Below are 18,088 nucleotides of genomic sequence, written 5' to 3' on the forward strand. Positions count from 1 at the left end.
TTCCTCCAGCAGTTTTTTTTTTTATTAACGCTTTGAACAAATCCTGCTAGTTACTTTCTTCACCAATATTAAATTCAGCACAGCGTTAGATAATAAAAATACATTGCACAATAAAATCCCATTAAAAGTCTCAGCTAAGCTGAAAGATAAAAGGAAAAAGGTCTTAATTAAGGTCTGAAGTCGGAGAGCACTTGCGTTTCTTGTACTCATTGGTGTGCAAACGCCAGGACGACTCCCAGGTCCGCTTCACTTCAGCATGGGAGAGGCAAAGAAGTTGCCCTGATGCCCAAGCTGGGTTGTTGACTTGCTTTTGCTCCCAAATCTAGTTCAAGAGAAGTAGAAAAATATCAGGTTTGGATCTGGGATCTAGAGGTCTAACACTCTCAGGGGTCACTCACCCACCTCCCAAACAGAGTGTTCTTCTCCCCACCATAAGATGATGCTCGTTAACCAGTATGCAGCTCGCACCATTACTACAGCACCGATTAAGGGAGTAGTAAATCCAGGCTGCTCCCAGAACTGGGTCCAAAAGTCTATTCTTAGTTCTCCACAAACACCCAAACCACCTGCAGTCACCTCAATGTCTCCATGGTAACACCATTAGCACTTACTTGGGGGTGGTTTTGCTGAAGGTAGACCGGACCCTCTGGGACAGGGAGCTGGATGACGGCGTCTTGGAGAGCTGCTGCTCCGGAGTAGTGAGAGGTCCAAGCATACTCACTGTCAAAAGAGAGGCAGCCAAGTGAGCAACATGAGGACAGCTGAAGTTTTCATTGCCATGCAAGGAACAGAGATATTCCCTAGCATCTGTCAAAAACACTAGTCAAATCTGGCATTTCCTGGCACGCTTTTCTTCCCTCTTCCTCCATACAGCATGCAGGAATGGCGAGCTCCAACAGCCGCACAGGCAGCTTTGATTGAGGGCCATTATTTCCAATGCCCAGCTGCCCAGTCAACAGAGCAGCACCCAGGGGTTACCTTTGACATCTGGTGTCTGTGGAGTGGAGAAGGCATTGGTGTTCTCGATTACATGCGCTGGGTCAATGTTTTCTTGCTCCACCATCATCAGCTGGCTCCAGTAGTCCACAGGCAGCAGCAGAAGTCGCTCCACTACCTGGAGACACCCATGAGAGATGGTACAAAGCAGCACAAAGCTGTGACACGCTGACACCAGACAGGCATCGCCTCAGCTCCCTCCAGAAACTCATTTGAATTCTTTAAACGGGACACGTTCACCCAGGTCAGGCCTTTCTGCTGACCTACCTTGGGCTGCCGCTTGGTGTCTTGCAGGAGCGTCATAGGGTCGGGATCAGGTACCGCATGGGCAACTATTGTGGGGCCAAAGACTTTGGCCAAGTTGGGAATGTCCATTTTAGTCTCCGGGCTCTGAGCCACCCTATATTAAAAAAATAAATTACTAAGAAAGAGAACATAGCTTCTCCACTTCACTTGCATACAACTCCCCCATCCCACATACACTTCAGCCTCTGGATCCTCAGGTCTTTTCCAAAATGAAGACTTTATGCTCACAAGCAGTAACAAAAGCCAATTAGATGGTGTCACAACGTTGCACCAGTGGCAACATCCCCCTTGTAGAACTACCAGTCCATTTGGCCATACCTCTGCAGGTGGATCATGAGGAAAGCCAGGGTGTCCCTGTTGGCCTGAGGAAGTTCACCAACTGCTTGGTACATAGCAGCAATGCTGTTGTCCTCATCTGAGATTTCTGGGGGAAAAAAAAGTTTAGGCCTCAGAAAGGGGTCCCAGAGGCACCGCTGTAATAGTTCCCTCACAGCAACAGCTAGCCCGAGAAACAAGGAAGCCAGAAGCTTCACATGCCATTGTAATAATTTTGCACTCTGCCCGAGCACTAGAACTTGTTTCTTTCCTCTTCCAGAAGAGTACAGCAGAAGAAAGATCCTCCCAGCATATTGCACATCATGAACACAGCTACAAGCATGAGGCCTCCATGGAGCACTGAGGTCTGCCAGCTCACACAACAGCTGAACCTGCGACCATCAAGCCTAGGGAAAGAGTTGGAGGTGTCATTCAGCGACTCCTTACCTGCAGCTTCCATAAAAGTCTTGTTTAACCGGAAAGTGAGAAGAGGTTCTTTCAGGCTGCGTAGAAAGTCTTTGAGAAGGCCGCAGACGGCGTGGATATCATCCACTTTACTGAGCAAAGGAATATTTTTTGCTCTAAGAAACTTCTCTTTCAGTTCTCTCACTGTCTTGTCACAGCCAGACACCCGGTAAAGGCCCGTCTGTTAACAGAGAGCATCGCTCAGAGGCAGAATATCGACCATGCGTACAAAGCCGACATTCCTCCTCTCTCACTTTCTCTCCACACGTGAGCACTCTACACACTGTTGCTCACTCACACAGCCACCCACTAAGCAGCAATATGCACACCATAAATATGAGATATTTAGGTTAATTTGTTTCCCTAACACCACCACCCGTTTCATTAGCAGTTTCACACCTCGTTTTCTTTTTACCTCATGCAGCCCTCGCTGCTCGATCTCATTAACGCAGTGCACTATGATGGAAGGGATCATTGGAGGAGTAGAAGGGACAAAGTCCATCAAGGTCCCCTAGGAGGCAGAAAGGAAAAATAAATTTAGAAAAAAGATACTGAGTCTTCAAGACATGGAAAATACTCTAAGGAATTCATAGTGAGATCTAGGCTTAAAAAAAATATAAATTGTTTCTTCAACAGCTCAACACTACATCCATCAGCACAATGCTGCAGGATCGCCTACCCGGAGCTGCCACGTTCACAACTCAACACCTCCAAGCATCCCATCCCTACCACCCACCCCCCTGCTTGCTGAAGGATACATTAGCAGCTCATTTGCATCTTACTGTGCAGCTTTGAGCAACAGGAGCTCTCCTGCAGAAGGCAGATTGCTGGAGCCTGGGCACGTTGAACTCTAACCAAACATCAGCCCGTTTGTGTTGGCACTGCCCCAAGCTCACCCTACAGACTTACCTCTCCGATCCGGACAGGAGTCCCTGTCAAGGTGGGGATACAGGGAAGAGGACAGCGGTCCCGACACTCTGGATGAGTGACCACGCGGCAGTCTCTGCACTTCAGAGAGATTTTTCCAAATTTTACTCTCTTTCCACATGGAACGCATGATTCTGGCTTGATAACCTAATGATTCAGAGCAGATAGGTGGGGAGAGATCAGCGCAATGTCGTAACTCGGCAGGACTTACACCAGTAACAATACAGGATAACATATTCCCTGATCCATGCAGGTAACCACTACAGTCAATATTGACTCAAGAAATAATGGCTGGCAGCCTCTGATCAATAGCTTGATACCCCACACATTTCGAACCTGAAGGAGATGCTTTTTTAGGTTCTTCCTGCCTGCAGACCTACCGTTTTTGAAACAAACTCATGCAGCCTCACTCCCCCAGTGTTCTGTGGGGTGCCAGAGCCATCAGTCTCCAGTTTGGGTTCCAGCTGCTTACTGCAGCTTGACTCGCTGCTCCAAGGCTGCAAAGGACCTGAAAGAGAGAAGAGGAGGAGTGCTGACCGAATGGAACCACCCCTCTGCATAACCTTTGCTTCAAAGCAAGTGCATTATAAACCACGGGCAGCTGCCTGGGTCCTGAGGGAGGACCTCCCATAACATTTCAGGATAGCCCCCAGCCTACAAAGGAGTTGCTTTAGGACTAGGACAAACGGAGACATGACACCTACCACTCTTCCTTCGGCTTCTCAGACTGCAGGGCACGGTCTGGATAGTAGAGATGGCCTCAATTGGGCCACCATCATTGGGGACCATGAGAGTTGTCTTTGCTACTATGGATTCATTTCCCTGCAACAAGAAACAGGCAGTTAGTGACAGCAATACTGACAGGATATGGGATTTTCTAGTTTGTTGGCCCTAGAAACAGGTATGCAACATGACCAACTGCTTTAAACACACACAAACCCAGTTGGGACCACCATACCTGGTCCGCTGTGGAGCCAATTGATCTGGTTTTCTTCTGAGGACCTGGTGGGCCTTCAATGAACTGCCTGGAAGACCGCTGAAAAGATATGGTATATTTTTGTCTCTGAAGCAGGTATGCTATTAACTTTGTGTTCTATTAGTTCGGTATAACTAGGAGGACCGAACAATTGTCTGCACACACCACAGGTGCGTTAAGTTCTTCCACAGTACCTGTTCCTCACAGCAACTTTGAAGTTGCCATGAAGCGTCACGAGGTCTCAATATACTGCTCTTTCAAATAATTTTCCTAGCCAGCTTTATAATCCAATTTAGAAAAAAAGAAAGGAGGAGAGAGGAAAAAAAAAAAACACAACACAACACCACCACAAAAACAAACCCCAAACACCCAAAAACAAAAACAGAGAGGCAACTAAGCAAGTCCCAGACTCTTGGATTTCAGGCTGTCCTTTCCCATCCGTGCCTACTGCATACTAACAGCAGACAAGATCCTTCATAGAAAAACAAAATATTAACTTCCTACATGATTTTCCCCCTAATCTGGTAGCTGTTAATAATCTTCAAGTGCTCTCTAGCAAACTCCAGGCCATAACAGAACAAGATATGCAGAACTCCAGTCATTTTCAGTAGACAATGACATCAGAATTAACTTTCAATCTAAATCCACACAGCAGGTCTGAATTACAGAAGGAGCACATCCATCTGAAGTTTGATTGTGATTAGTAGCTCAGACACCATTTTAGGTGGCTGTGAGGTGACAGATGGTGACATTGTGTCAGCCAAGGCTAACAATGGAATCTATCTGAAGGGGAAGAATTGAACATACCCGCTTCTCTCTCCTTTTCAGTCGGACAGCTTTCACCACAGAGGAATCCCAGTCCTGTGGGAAATACACAACACCAGTTAGCTCAGCGTAAATACCACACAGCCTCTGGCCAGGGCTTTCATTACGTTTTAGCCAACAGCACACCAGAGAAATGCAAATCAGCTCTACCAGTTTAATACCACAGTAATCTAAACACAAAGGGTCTCTAGAGATTAACCCACACCCCTAAGGTTTTATGGTGGAGGAAAACTTTAGAACTTGGAGTTACGTTACCAGTGACTCATCGGTCTTGTCAAAGCTGATGTCTGACAGAATCGAGCCAGATTCATCTATTGTAGACAGCCTGAAAAATCAAAAATTAGAAGAAACTTGTCTCAGTTTGGCTTTCAGTCAGTTGTGGTTCCAGAACAGTTTTACTGACTCAGAAGAGCTGTATTTCAAATCGGAATAAAAAGCAAAACTGTTGATATGGGTGCAGCAGGTACCACAGAGGCACGTGGCCGGATCAGTAATTGACACAGGGTGTTCCTGCCCATGGCAGGGGGGTTGGAACTAGATGATCTTTGAGGTCCCTTCCAACCCAAACCATTCCATGATTCTATGATTCTAGGACACTTGTGTTGCTCAGACATGTGTCACTCACCTTTTGTTGCCTGAACCCCCTATGGAAACCTGCGGCCTGTTAAGGAAGGCGAGGGCAGACTTCTGCTCTTCGCTTAGCTGGATACTCCCGGACGCATCACACATGAGCAGCTCTCGGATCAGTTGTATTTGCCGCTCCTGTAAAAGAGGGTAACATCAGAAACCCCCACAAGACAAGCTGTGTTTAATTACTGCATGAACCAATGCAAAGTGTCCGAGATACCACACAGATGGCTCTCAGAACTCGTGTCAATAGACTGCTCATGGCTGCAGAGCCCGTGCTCCGACAGGTAATGGCAGCTCAACTCCAAACAGCAGCCAGTTGCCTTTTTCAGACCAAAGCAGAAGGCTGCTACAAGGAGCAATGCCAATTTATTGTTGCTGGGTTTTTTCCACCCTGGGACAAAAGTTATTATGAGCACCAGTCCTTATTTTCCATAGATCAATGCAGTCTAATCACCTTGTCACACACTCTGAAGAGCCAAGTGGTAAGAAAGGAATTACTCACCAGCTTTTCACAGTCCGTTTCAGCTTTCTGCCTTCGTTTGATCTCCACATCCACTTGATTGCGAGCATGTTTCAGCTTCACGTCCAAAGCACTACGCTCAGCTTCAGTTTTCATGAGCAGATCTTTGTACCTGCCAAGCTCGTGCTCTGTTTTCTGCAGTTTTCTCCGATACTCTTCGAAGTTCTTCGCTAACTGAATAAACTCTAGAGAGAAGACACACATCTTTAGCCACCCAGGCAAGCAGACGAGATGCAGCAGCTCTCCTTTCACTGGCAGTAGGTATCCATTAATATAGTCTGCTCCCAACTGAAGAGCGGAGAAGTTGGTCTTTTAGCAAACCCACCCACGCCCTAGATGTTCCCGAGACCTCTCAGTTTCTCAGACCAAGTCCTTCGTGTCTGTACCAACCAGAAGAGCTAGAAGGTGAGACTCTGCGTGGATGACGTCAGCTTGCTACAAGCAGAACGTGGCCATGCCTAGAAATCCAGCCTGTGACCTTGTATTTCTCAACGACAAAAAAAAAAAATCAAATCTGACTATCTGTAGCAGTCTTTTTACCCATAACAGCATCAACAGTTTCGTCGACAACAGCTAATAAGGTTGGTTTGCCTGTTCACATTCTTACAGCAAACACAGCACAACCCACTTCAGCTCCCCACAGGAACAGAACTTACGGCATTCGTCTCCTTCACTTAAAACTTCAGCCTGGCGCAGAAGTTGATTATACAGACTCCGTAAGTTCAGCATCACAGGCTCCATCTTCCTGCCAAGAAACCAGAGCTAAATCAACAGCCCAGCCCTTTCTTCCCACCTCCAAACTGAAAACGTGTCACCAGGCCGAAGAAAAGAGAATCAGCTTCAGAATTCATAATTTTTAAAATTTTTTTAAGGTGAGTTTTAGGAGTTACACTAACAGAAATGCATCAAGAGTTATGTTTTATGGAGATGCATGCACCTAGGGGATGAAGATCCTCACCCCACCACCATTTGTGGACAGTAGAGCCACAAAGAGCTCTCCACCTTATTGTTTCAAGTTATCTCCAGTATACTACAGAGGCTCAGAAAATAAGGTAAGATACAGGATCCCAAATCGTTCTCCTTCTGGAAGGCTGCAGAACACAGCTCGTGCCCTCTCTAGGAATAGCTCGGTACTATGTAGGCCACTAAAAACCTGCAAGTTGACAGAGCTTTGCGAGATAAAAATAGGAGCAGCGTTCTGGGGAATTTTAATACAGTTTTAAATTTAGCTGCGTTTTTAGTTACAGCTCCTACCGCAAACAGCTTTTAAAAGTCGCACAGTCAGCAGCTTTTCCTCCAACAGAGCAACGACGGCACCAGCAGAGGCAACGAGGAGGAAAGTCTCCAGCTCAGCAACCCCGAAATTACCGCGTTAATGCGAGGGGCTGCCGGGGCACGGCGGACAGCCTCGGCTGACGGATTAACGCCCGGCTAATGAACTAATTAACGCTGGAAGCGGGTTCGGACACAGCCGGGAGCCAGGAGGGAGCACAGCGCACCCGCGCATCGCTGCGGAGGCGGCCGGGGGCCGCTTTGAAGCTCTGTATTCCCGGTGACATTCCCCAGACGCGCAGATATCTCGGAATTTCGGTGTTACGCGGGTTACAAAGCGCGGGAACGCGCTCCGCTGAACGGCCCTCCTCCCCCCTCGCAGTCTCCTCGCTAACCCAGCGCGAGGGGCACTTCTGCGGCTGCCCCACCGCCAGCCCCGCGCTCGGCTCGGCGGCAACGGCCGAAAGAACAGGGCTGAGGGGGGGTGGGAAAGGACGGGGCGGCCCGCAGAGCGGCCGGGCCCCGCCGGGGTGGCAGCGGGGAAAAGGCCTCAGGAGCCCCGCGCCGCGGAGGCGGCTCCGGCCGGTGAGGGGGCCTCGCGGCGCGGGAGCGGCACCCCGGGGCCCCGGCACGCCGCAGGGACCGGGGACCCCCCGCCCCGCTTTACCTCACCGCCCTCCCGCGCACTCACCTGGGCCGCCGGCCCGGCGCGAGCTCCGGCGCCAACCGCCCGGGCCCAACCGCCCCGCGCAGGGTTTGAATCCTCGCGGCGCGCCAATCCCAGGCGCGCTCCCCGCCCTCCCGCCCTCTCATTGGCTCTGCGCACTGGGAGGCTGAAGCCAAGCCGGCGCCATGTCTGCTGAGGGCGGGGCTTCCGCTCCACTGCCCGGCCCAAACGGCCCCCAGCGTGAAGCCGGCCAGGCGCCATCTTTACTGTTGGTTAGCGGCTCCGGCCCGTGTTGCTTAGCAACAAAGCAGGCCGGGGACGCCGGCAGGGCCTAGGCGCGCCGAAACGCAGGGCGCTGTTTGGGGGAGAAAAAGCTGCTTTTCAGGCTCTGTTGCCATTTTAACCAAAACCATCGTCACTTTCGCATTTTTGCCTTTGCGACGTCGATGTGAGCCGCAGCCGGCGACCCGCCTCGCGTGCCGAAGGGCGAAACGCCGTTTCGAGCCGCGCACGCGTCGCCCGTTCGCCGACATTTAATGCGCGAACCGATAAAACACAAACCAGAACATTACAAGAAGCGAAATCACACCGTCATAAAATAACAGTGCGTTCTAATCTCTTAAATCTGAAACAAAACAGCGGGTAATTGGAGGATGGATATGAGCAATTAGAGAGCGGAACTAAATGCTTAAAATCGCCGAGTGGGAAAGAGAGTTCGTAAAGCAGATTGCTCTCTAACATCCAGCTGCTTTGTCAGAGCTGCTTTGTTTAGATTATAAAGGCTGCTTTAACTTCATTAATAATAATTAATTCATAACAGATTGTAAAAAGCCTCAAGGTCCTCTGAAAAGTAAATATTAACGAGGCTTGCTTGAGGAAGATGGTCAAAATGACCTACATTTTACAGGGGAACTGAGGCCCAGAAGAGACAAACTCATCCTCCGAGTGAATGGCGAAGGAAGAGAAAGGCGCTGACCTTGATGGTCAACCTCGTAGCACGAAGAACCATCCAAAAGCCCAATTTGCCCCAGTCTGGAGTGCAAGCCGAAGGCTGGTGGTTACACCTGGCTCTGCTGAGGGCCTCTTGTGCACGCACAGCCCGTCCCAGCACTCCTCGTACACCCATTGCTGAGGAGGTTCAGCCGTTTCGGCGTTGGCCCCGGGGCCTCCTGCAGCTCCTGCCTGTAATTAAATCTTCACAGCTAAGATGTCTCTACTGGCAGATCATATTTATAGGCAGGCGAGTTGTTTTAGTGTCATTCCTAAGAGTTAAGGAGGCTTTTGCTCATAAGCAAATTCTCTTCTCTTTTAAACAGTCATCTGCAGTCTCGTGCCAACAAAAAGGCGCATTATTTCAGATTATTGCCCCCGTGGTGCTTGTAGTGAGTTACTGCATCAGGAAGTGGCTTTCGGTGGTACGCAAATTAGATTTCTTCCATACACGTTCGGATGTCGTACTTCCAAATCCTCCTCTGAAACACGATGGGTGGGAGCTCCGAATGCATCAGGAGCTGCGTACCCCAAAAAAGGCTTCTCAGAAACCCCCTCGCCTGCTGGTACGGTGTGGACGAGACAAATGGGCCATGTCCTACGGCACACGCCGCTTCCTCGGTCCCAGCCCCGGTACCTAAAAGCTTTGTAGAGGTTTTTTTTTCGTCCTTCCTGACTGATGCGTGATGAGAGCAGAGAGGTTGGAAGCACCTTTCATATATAGCTTTATTTCAAGGCAGAAGAAAGGCAAAAGGACGGAGGGCCTTTTCAGGAGCCGCTTTATTGCAAAGTAATTATATTCTCTTTTGTTTGTGTCGGAGAGGGGAGGGAGAAGCCTTGAAATGTCTCATCTGGGAAACTGTTAATAGAATTTATGCTAATTTGATGATTCCGGCGATTACTGGCGGAAACACTTCACATTTTCAGGCAGCAGAAATTCTCCTCCAGTTCCTCCTGCAGTCTCACTCCATTGGTCTTCGGCCCATTCGCCTCCTCCAGCCACCGGTGACTCCCTCACTGGGCAGCACACGTGGACCCCACGATGCCACCGGGATTTTTTCCTTAAGACAATGCCGATGGGCTCGCTGGTGACCCCGTGCCTCCATCTTTTGAGGCAGGATGCAAAGAAATCTGCCCAAGCACCTCACTACACTAGCAAGCAGCCCTGCAATAACAAACCTTTCCCTCTTAGCCTCATCCTCTGGCGGAACTTCGCAAATGCAAATCTCTCTGCCCAGCTCCTGCCTAATTAACTCCAGTATTGCAAACCCATTTGTGCAGCTTTGCGCTCAGGGGAAGCCTTTATTAAGTTCCTTTTAATCCAAAACCAGTTAGAGCGTGATGGTCTTCATGAAGAGTCATTCAAAAAAAAAAAAAAATGAGGGGTGGGGGAAGAAGTGGAACTGGAAACTTGAAGATAGCAACCTTTCTCCAGTGAGGGAAAAAAAAAAAAGAGAGGAAAATACCCGGTGGGCTGAGCGGGGAGGACAGCCTGGGTTTAGCTGGAGAAAAGTGGATGTTTTGGGGAATTAATTTGTGATTTCTCGCGCCTGGCCCGAGCCATGGGCTGGCAGATGGCAACACACTCGTGCTGTTGGGTGGGAACGAGAGCTGCAGGGCCTCAGCCATTGCTGTCTGTGTGAAATATCACCTGGCATCCCCTGGGCATCTGCAGGGAGGGTACCCACGGAGCCACAGTGGTCCCAACGACCAACCGGGTTCATCTGTGATCTCCCGCCTGCGGGAATCCGGGATGATTCCTCCAGCAGTGACTGACGTTGGGGTAAAGAGCACTTGGATGGGATGAGCCAAACCTGTCCGTGGTGCGTTAATGTCAGCAGAGAAGCCACGACCTCATCCTGAACTCCTTAAAAAACAATGGGAGTCTCTATTGCCTTCCTCGGGCTTTTAATGAATGACCTCTTGTCGCCGGGAGCTGCGTGCGGTGACAAAGGACCTTTGTGGGCTGATATTTATGATTTCATTTAAGTTGGGGAGTGAGCTAAGAGAGAGGGCTGGAAAATAAGAGCTGAGCTGATGTTTCCTGCTTTAAACTCAAGGGATCTTTGTCTAGTTTTTGTATTAATACAGTTGTCATCTCTTACATGTTTGAGCAACTCGCCGCCGTGAACGCGCCGACGCTGGACGGACGCGTGGGTCATGCTCTCCTGAGCCTCACACGTTCCTCCGGGCCCTAACGCTGGGGTGGGGGGAAGGTTTTGCAATTTTCCTAGTGCTCCCCCAAAAAATTGCCCCCACGTCAAGCCCGCCGAGCCCTGCTGTGAGAGCCCGCCACCTGCTCGCGGGGGGCCGGCGTGCAGCCCGAGCGCAGCCGCCGGGTCCGAGCACCCCTTCCCACACCAGCAACTTGCCAACGCTGATAAATTTTTGCCTTTTCCTTCGGCAGGTCTCGGCAACGGATTAAGCAGCCGGGAGTCTGGAGTGAGAGCGCGTCCCCTCTCCTTTGCCATGCAAACAGAGAAAATTAATCTTCCAGCTTCCTCTGATATTCGGGCTGAATTACAAGCTGGGAGCGGAGATAAAGCGCGGGCGAAAGGAAGGTACAGGTACCGCGCAGAGCCGGGCTGCCTGGCACAGGCCTTTGTCCGTGCAGATAACGGCTCTCCTCCCTGTGTCATGCATAATTCACCAGCGCTGCCTCCCTCCCTCCTGGTCATCCCTCTCTCTGCTTTCACTGCTCTTCTCCTACAGCCTCTGGAAGCCGCCCCGCTCAAACGTTGGGCGCAGGGGTGTGCGTTGGCATCGTTGGGTGCAGGAGTGTGCGTTGGCTGCGTTGGGCGCAGGGGTGTGTGTTGGCATCGTTGGGCGCAGGAGTGTGCGTTGGCTGCGTTGGGCGCATGAGTGCACATTGGGCGCAGGAGCGCACGTTGGCATCGTTGGGCATGGGGGTGCACGTTGGCTGTGTTGGGCGCCGGAGCGCGCTCGTGCACGGGGAGCAGACACACGCGCGTGTCCAGAGACGCAGCAGCGACGTGCGAGTCTCAGCTGCGGGTTTGCGCTGGGACGTAGGCACAGGGACGTTGTCCCCTCTCGGAGGCTGACGGTGCTGGGCATGGCGCTGTCACAACCCGTGCTGGGACAGGTCACTGGTGTCCTGCGTGCAGCCCAGCAATACCTGGCACCGATCCCGCTAAACCAAACCAGCACATTGACTTCTGCGGGGGCCCGGGGCGTGATTTCGCATGCCCATCACATCGCAGCTCCGCTACCCACGCTATCTCCCTAAATCCCTCTGATGTTATAGTTGGATAGAGGTTACATCCGTTGGGATACCAACCCCAGCGTTAACAGACACCAACTGCATTTCATTTGGTCGATCATCCGGCGGCTTCTCTGAACCGTTCTTGACAGAACTGTGCCACACGGAGCGGAAAAGCCACGGAGGTTTTCCATAGCCGCCGAGAATTTCTTTCCCAGAACAAAGCAGAAATAACTCTGGTCACCCCCGGCCAAACAGTGAACATAGACACCTGCTTAATTATTTTTGCTTTGTAAATGAAAACAGTGCCGTGAGTTTAATAACCACAACTCGAGAGTAATTGGGGTGATTATTGTATGGCCCAGGGGGAAAATTGCAGCTTGTTATCTCCAGGGAGTAGCATTAGGATCCAGCAGATAACCAGAACGTTATTTGTTGCACTTTAGATGACATTTCTTATGGATTTAGGAGTGATAGTGATCAAACGGTGTTGTCAGAGCCACCTCCAAGCTGGGGAATCCAGAGACCTGTAAGCTAAATAGCATCCCATGGCAGGGGGGTTGGAACGAGATGATCTTTGAGGTCCCTTCCAACTCAAACCATTCTATGATCCGAAGCTGCTCCGGACGGCTGCTCTTCCAGCAGGACAGCACCAATAACAGACGCACGTGCCACATCTGAGCTGAAACGCTGCCAGATCTGAGCGTCGCTCATCTCTTCTCTAATTCCATCTTCTCAGAAGAGAGATGACACTCAGGATGCTGCACGAGAGGACGCAAAGGGGGATATCAGCTCTAACAGCTGCCGCCAACCAGATCTATACGCAGCGATAAGGCTGCTTGAGACCGTCCCTCCTCTGCTTCTCCTCCCCACCCCAATCAATAGCCCCTGCTTGTCCTCTTTCTTAGCACTACCCTGAAATCCGAGGCTCTGTCGGGAGCAACGCTCATGCACTGCAGCAGCCCCAAGGCTCTCCTGCGCGGTCTCACGGATGCCATTGGCACTGGGCATCTCCGTGCCCACGCTGCGGTCGTTCCCCGTCGCAGAGCGGAGCAGCTCCCGCTCTCCGTGAGACATTTGTGCACCATCAGGTAGCAGCTTTTGGCTCCTGGAGGGTTTCTGAGCCGAGGAGCCAGTTCCAGCCAGCCCAGGTGCAGCACAAGCACTACCCCTTCCCTTGGCACCCCAAACCATGCTCATCCAGCCCAGCCGCAGGGGTGCAGAGAGGGTGTTTTAGCAAGGCTGAGCCCAGCCAGAGCCTCTGGTGCTCTCTCTTTTGCAGCTTTACTGCACAGGAGCATCCCCAAATCCTGGTTTGAGCGCTGCTCCCAGGAACAGGCTACGTGGACGACACGGCAGCACCTTGGCACCCGCACGATGCCAGCAGAGAGGATCCAGCCAGGACCGGGCTCCGCTATCGATCCCCCGATCAATGACAATTCAAGGCCTGGAAATGACGGCGCCTTCTCTTAGTCCTTAATTCCCACCCAAGGCTGGGCGCGGGGAGGAGGGAGGCTCGGCAATAATCCGGAGCAGGAGCAGAGCCGCTCTTGCAGCAGGTGGGTTGTTCAACAAATCGGACACATAACGAGACAAAAGGCGCGGAGGAAGGAGATCTGGTGGGACCGGACCTTTACTCCAGCACGCTGGCAGCCAAATCTTTGTGCAATATTTATCAAGGGTGAGCGGGCAGGAGAATTGGCAGTCAATGCATAAGTGAGGAATTAAAGCTGTTGCCATCCTTATCGCCCAGGCAGATATGCCAGGAGAGGTGCGGACGGGAGCCGCCGGCCAGCCCAGCGCTGTCGACTTTGAAACCATTTGCAGATTTAACAAGTCCAAACTTTATTAGTTCAGCTGATGGGGAGCGGAGCTGACGCACCAAGGAGGGCAAACCAGCACCTCTGCCATCCTCCGGCTGCCGGGGCCGAGCCCTCTGCCTCTGGGCAGGCATTTCGGCTGGGAAGTCCCTCACACCCCTGGGCAGGTGTTGCACGGCCGCGGGGACACGGCAAAGCTGCCCCAAAGGCACCAGAGGTCTTTCAAGCCCAGTTAAAATTCACTTTTAAACCAGGGAGTTGAGGAGCTGCTGCTCTTTCTCTCCCAATTTTGCTCAGCAGCGAGACAAAGGCGAAAGCTGCTCTGCCCTCGGGAATATTCCTATTTTCACAGCCAGAGTCACAACTGCCTCGCGGAGAGCAGCCACCGCTCGGCACTTCGCAGCCACCCTGTGGATGCTCCTCAGGAGACAGCCAGGAAAACCGCAGGGGAAGGGACAGGTACGACCTCGTAACATCTGCAGAGCTCCCAGTTGGTCCACCGAGGGTTCTTGCAGGCGAGCCATCCCCGGGGAGGGCAGCTCAGCTCCCGCAGCGCCCAGCGGGTCCCCCGGCCCCTCGGGCACGTGCGGCTCCAGCAGCTGCGGATGGCAAGCGAAGGGCTCCTTCGTCTCCACGACCCCCTGGGAGTCCCCAGCTCTCAACATGCTGGTAATTAACTCACTTACTGGCTTTGCTGTTGCTGAGGTTGCACAATCAGGACGGGCTCCATCTGCTCCTTGCGTGGGCTTGCCTGCCGGGGGAGGGTAGCAAACCCACCCACCCCCATTTATAATGGGAGAAACGTGTCATTTCTGTGACTGGGGGACAACGATAAGGCCGTGCCGGCGACTGGCTGCAGCCCTCGCACAGCGGCCGCAGCTCCAGGCTGCCCAACCCCACCAGCCATAACCAGCCTCCTCCCCCGGGCACCCACCAGCCCCGGACCCGGCTCCACCAGGGCCACCGCAGCCTCCAGCTTCATTAAATTGTTTTAAGGGATTTGCATCTCTCTGTTTAATTTCTCTTCAAGGCAAATAAGAGCACAAGAAGCCAAGTGGGACCTCGTTCCTGGAGATGGACTGCCGCGTGTCAGGCGGCTGCTGGGAAGAAGACACGCTGATATATATATGCCTGGAGCATATAGTGCTGTATCCACTCCCCGTACACCCCAATTCCTCCCGGAGAAATGGGACATGAGCAGCAATACCGGAATAACTCCCCGTTCCCGGGGCAGGTTCCCCCTTTGGCCCTGATGCAGTTGCCATAAATCCTCCCCAGGTTATTCCAGTCGCTGTCACGGAGCCGTGGCAGCAAATCTCAGCTCAGCTCGGAGCAACGCGGCGCAGAGCACGTGGCGCCCGCGGGTCCCCCAGCACCCATCTGCGCCGCCTTTGTCTCCTCAGCCTCTGAGCGCTGCTTCCCCTCCTCTCTGCTGCAAAGAAACGCATTAGTTGCAACATTGCTTTAATTTGTTTGCCAGCTTTCCGGGAGCCGAGAGGCTCCTGCTCCCATCGGTGCTGTTTGGAGGATGTTTGCACGCCGGCGGTGTTAACCCTTTGGCTCCCACGCCGTCGCTCAGGCTGCTGGAGCGCGTTCGCGTGCCCAAGACGCACCAGCCGCCTTCTCCATCGCGGCTCCGCGGTGCTGGGGGCTGCGGCGAGCGTGTGCCACTGGCCCAACCTGGCACTCACCAGATGGGGGGATCCGTTTCCCCTTCCAGCTATCCTCAGCGATTCCTTAACGAGACGCGTTTTGTTGTGACCACAGCCAGTGTCAGGGGGGTAAAAGGAAACGCGATCTGAACGGGCTCTGTGGCAGTGACAAGGACATGGGGACGCGCAGCCATTAGCGAAGCCGGGGCGGCGTGAGCACGGAAGTGGTATCGGACGAGCGGGACAGCACGAGGGGACGGGCTGGATCCGCACCCAGGGAGGAGCTGGGGGGGATCCTGTTGCCCTGCGCATCCCAGCATCTCACCTCCGCGTCCTCGCGCGCGACGCCGGTACCCGCACACGGCCTGGCACCGTAGTGAGGGGGTTGCCTTTGCCGGGCACGCTGCAGGAACGCCAGCGTGGGGCATTTTTCCTTACAGCTTCTGATCCAGATATCAGAGCAGCAAAGAGAGCACGGAGCCAGGAGGGATGGCCTCGGGCAGCGCTGCAGGACCGCTGGCAACCCCACAGATCCCGGCTTGACCTGGCCACGGGTCAGTGTCCTGTGAAATGAGTTTGTTTGGCCTCTGCCCCACGCTTCCAGATATGGGTCCTGTCCAGCCTGAGCATCTTCAGAGCCTCCAGACCAGGGCACAGCCCCTGGGCTGTGCGTGTCCCAGATGAGAGGGGTTTTCTGGACACAGGGTGAAACAAGTGAGGACAGCAGGAGGCAGCCAGGGTGGTTTCCATGAGGAAAGTGCTTCAGGACAGTCACTGAGCAGTAGCCAGTGGTTTTGCATTGCCTCACGCTAATTGCTGGAGCTAATGAAGCCGCACGCTCAGCTCAGTGGCTTTCCGCAGAGTTTTCATCCACCTTCCGTTTGCACTGTGCCATTCACAACTCTGGAAAACCACAGCTGATCAATGGCGAGATTTCCAGGGTGGCAAAAGAGCAGAGACAGCCCCGAAGGGCTGCAAAAAACGCAGCAGCCTCGAAGCAGGTGAGGGGCACCCAGATCCGAGGGTGATGAGCAGCAAGAGGAGGAAACCCCAGATATTCAGACCCGGGAGCGCAGTGTCGGTGCGGCGCAGATGCAGCGGTATGGTTCTTCCCAAGGCTGCCGGTGAGGCAGTGCGCCTGCCCTCCTGCAGAAGATGGGATTGGGGGAGTTTATCTCCTGGTCCATGGGGACAGCTCCCACTGCCAAAACCCCAGGAGATCCTGAGCCACCTTCCTCATGGCTCCCCATGTCTCCAGGTCGCCTGTGCCAGCCCTGCAAGGTGCCTGGTTGTTAAGCGACTCAGCCTCCTTTTTATCCCGAGCTCAGTTCTGAAGGTTTAAATAGAAAGATATCAAAATAAAAGATAATTGTTGGGAAAGATGAATAGTGGGGAGGGAAAAAAAAAAAAAACCAACAAAAAACAACAAACCACATCAGCATGGAGGAACTCTTGTCTAATTTCTCACCCACGCAGAGCACAGCGATATTAGTGCCTTCAACTCCGGTTCGTAAAAGCTTTCATGGCTTTATTACAGCTCCCCGAACAGCTTGTCCTTTTAATAAGCCAAGGCCTCCAGATAGCGTATCTGCCCACGGGAGATCCCATCAGGACGTGGTTAATCCGGGCAGAAATAGCACAGAGCATCATCGCACTCACCTGACCAAGGCAGCCCTCGTCTGAGGCAGGAAAAGGTTAAAAACCACCCCAAAACGCAAAGGGGAGAGAGGAGCCGAGTCTCCGCCGTGGCGGTGGCACCCGATGAATCGGTGCTGCCGGGTGTCCTCGCCTTCCTCGGCAGCCCTGCTCTCCGCAGCCGCTGGCTCTGGCCACGGAGGCCTTTAATTATCCAAACTGCTGCCCCTCACAAAATTAAATGCCGCTGAGGATGACTCAGTGTTTAATGGACTGGCTGCTCCTCGCGCCGGGAGAGCCAAGCGGGTGCAAGCGGGAGCACGGCACAACACGGCATAAATCAGGCAGAGACGCTCTGCGCCGGGGCGAGCGACCCGGCAGCTGGGAGCGGGGAGGAAAGCGAACTGCTCATTTCCAACAGTCGCGTTTTCCACTCGGGATAACCCCGGTGGTGAGTCCTGCGGCTCGACCCTCCGCCCAGGCTGTCTTTGACCCTTGGGCATCGCCGTCACTTGAGCGACGGGGTTGTGCTTGAGTTAGAAGTTCCACAGCATCGCCGCGCCGGTCACGCTGGGGTGTCTTTTCTCAGGGTTTTGATATGGTGGTTTCCTTCAGAAAGGTCTTGGAAATGGTCAGGAATGGTTTAAACAGCAAGAGCAAAGAGGAGCCAAAAGATGCAACACAAGGCTTGTCTCTTCCTCCGTTTGCCAACCGAGAACGGCAACGTGCCCCGGGCCAGCCAGAGCCAGCCATGGCAAGAGGCAGCTCTGCTAATAGCCTCGTTAGTCTCACCAAGATGCTGAAGCTTTGGCTTCCATCATCAATGATGTGCCCATGAATTAGGAAGCCCTGGACCTCTACCAGGACCTACG

At 52.8% G+C, this 18,088-nt stretch overlaps 1 protein-coding gene across 1 annotated transcript; it reads right to left on the minus strand.

Moving 5' to 3' along the window:
- Positions 1-246: 246 nt before the first annotated feature.
- On the minus strand, positions 247-8,045 carry RACGAP1 (Rac GTPase activating protein 1). Its single transcript, XM_086628470.1, has 17 exons — positions 7,924-8,045; positions 6,617-6,705; positions 5,943-6,145; positions 5,436-5,572; positions 5,066-5,135; positions 4,793-4,846; positions 3,968-4,045; positions 3,714-3,831; positions 3,390-3,517; positions 2,992-3,156; positions 2,498-2,593; positions 2,065-2,263; positions 1,621-1,726; positions 1,264-1,396; positions 979-1,114; positions 612-720; positions 247-322 (listed from the first exon to the last, which is right to left on the minus strand). The coding sequence occupies exons 1-17, from the start codon at positions 8,043-8,045 to the stop codon at positions 247-249; spliced, it is 2,019 nt and encodes a 672-aa protein (XP_086484596.1).
- Positions 8,046-18,088: the final 10,043 nt, after the last annotated feature.

Source organism: Tauraco erythrolophus, chromosome 31 (genome assembly GCF_009769465.1).
Source record: "Tauraco erythrolophus isolate bTauEry1 chromosome 31, bTauEry1.pri, whole genome shotgun sequence".
NCBI lineage: Eukaryota > Metazoa > Chordata > Aves > Musophagiformes > Musophagidae > Tauraco > Tauraco erythrolophus.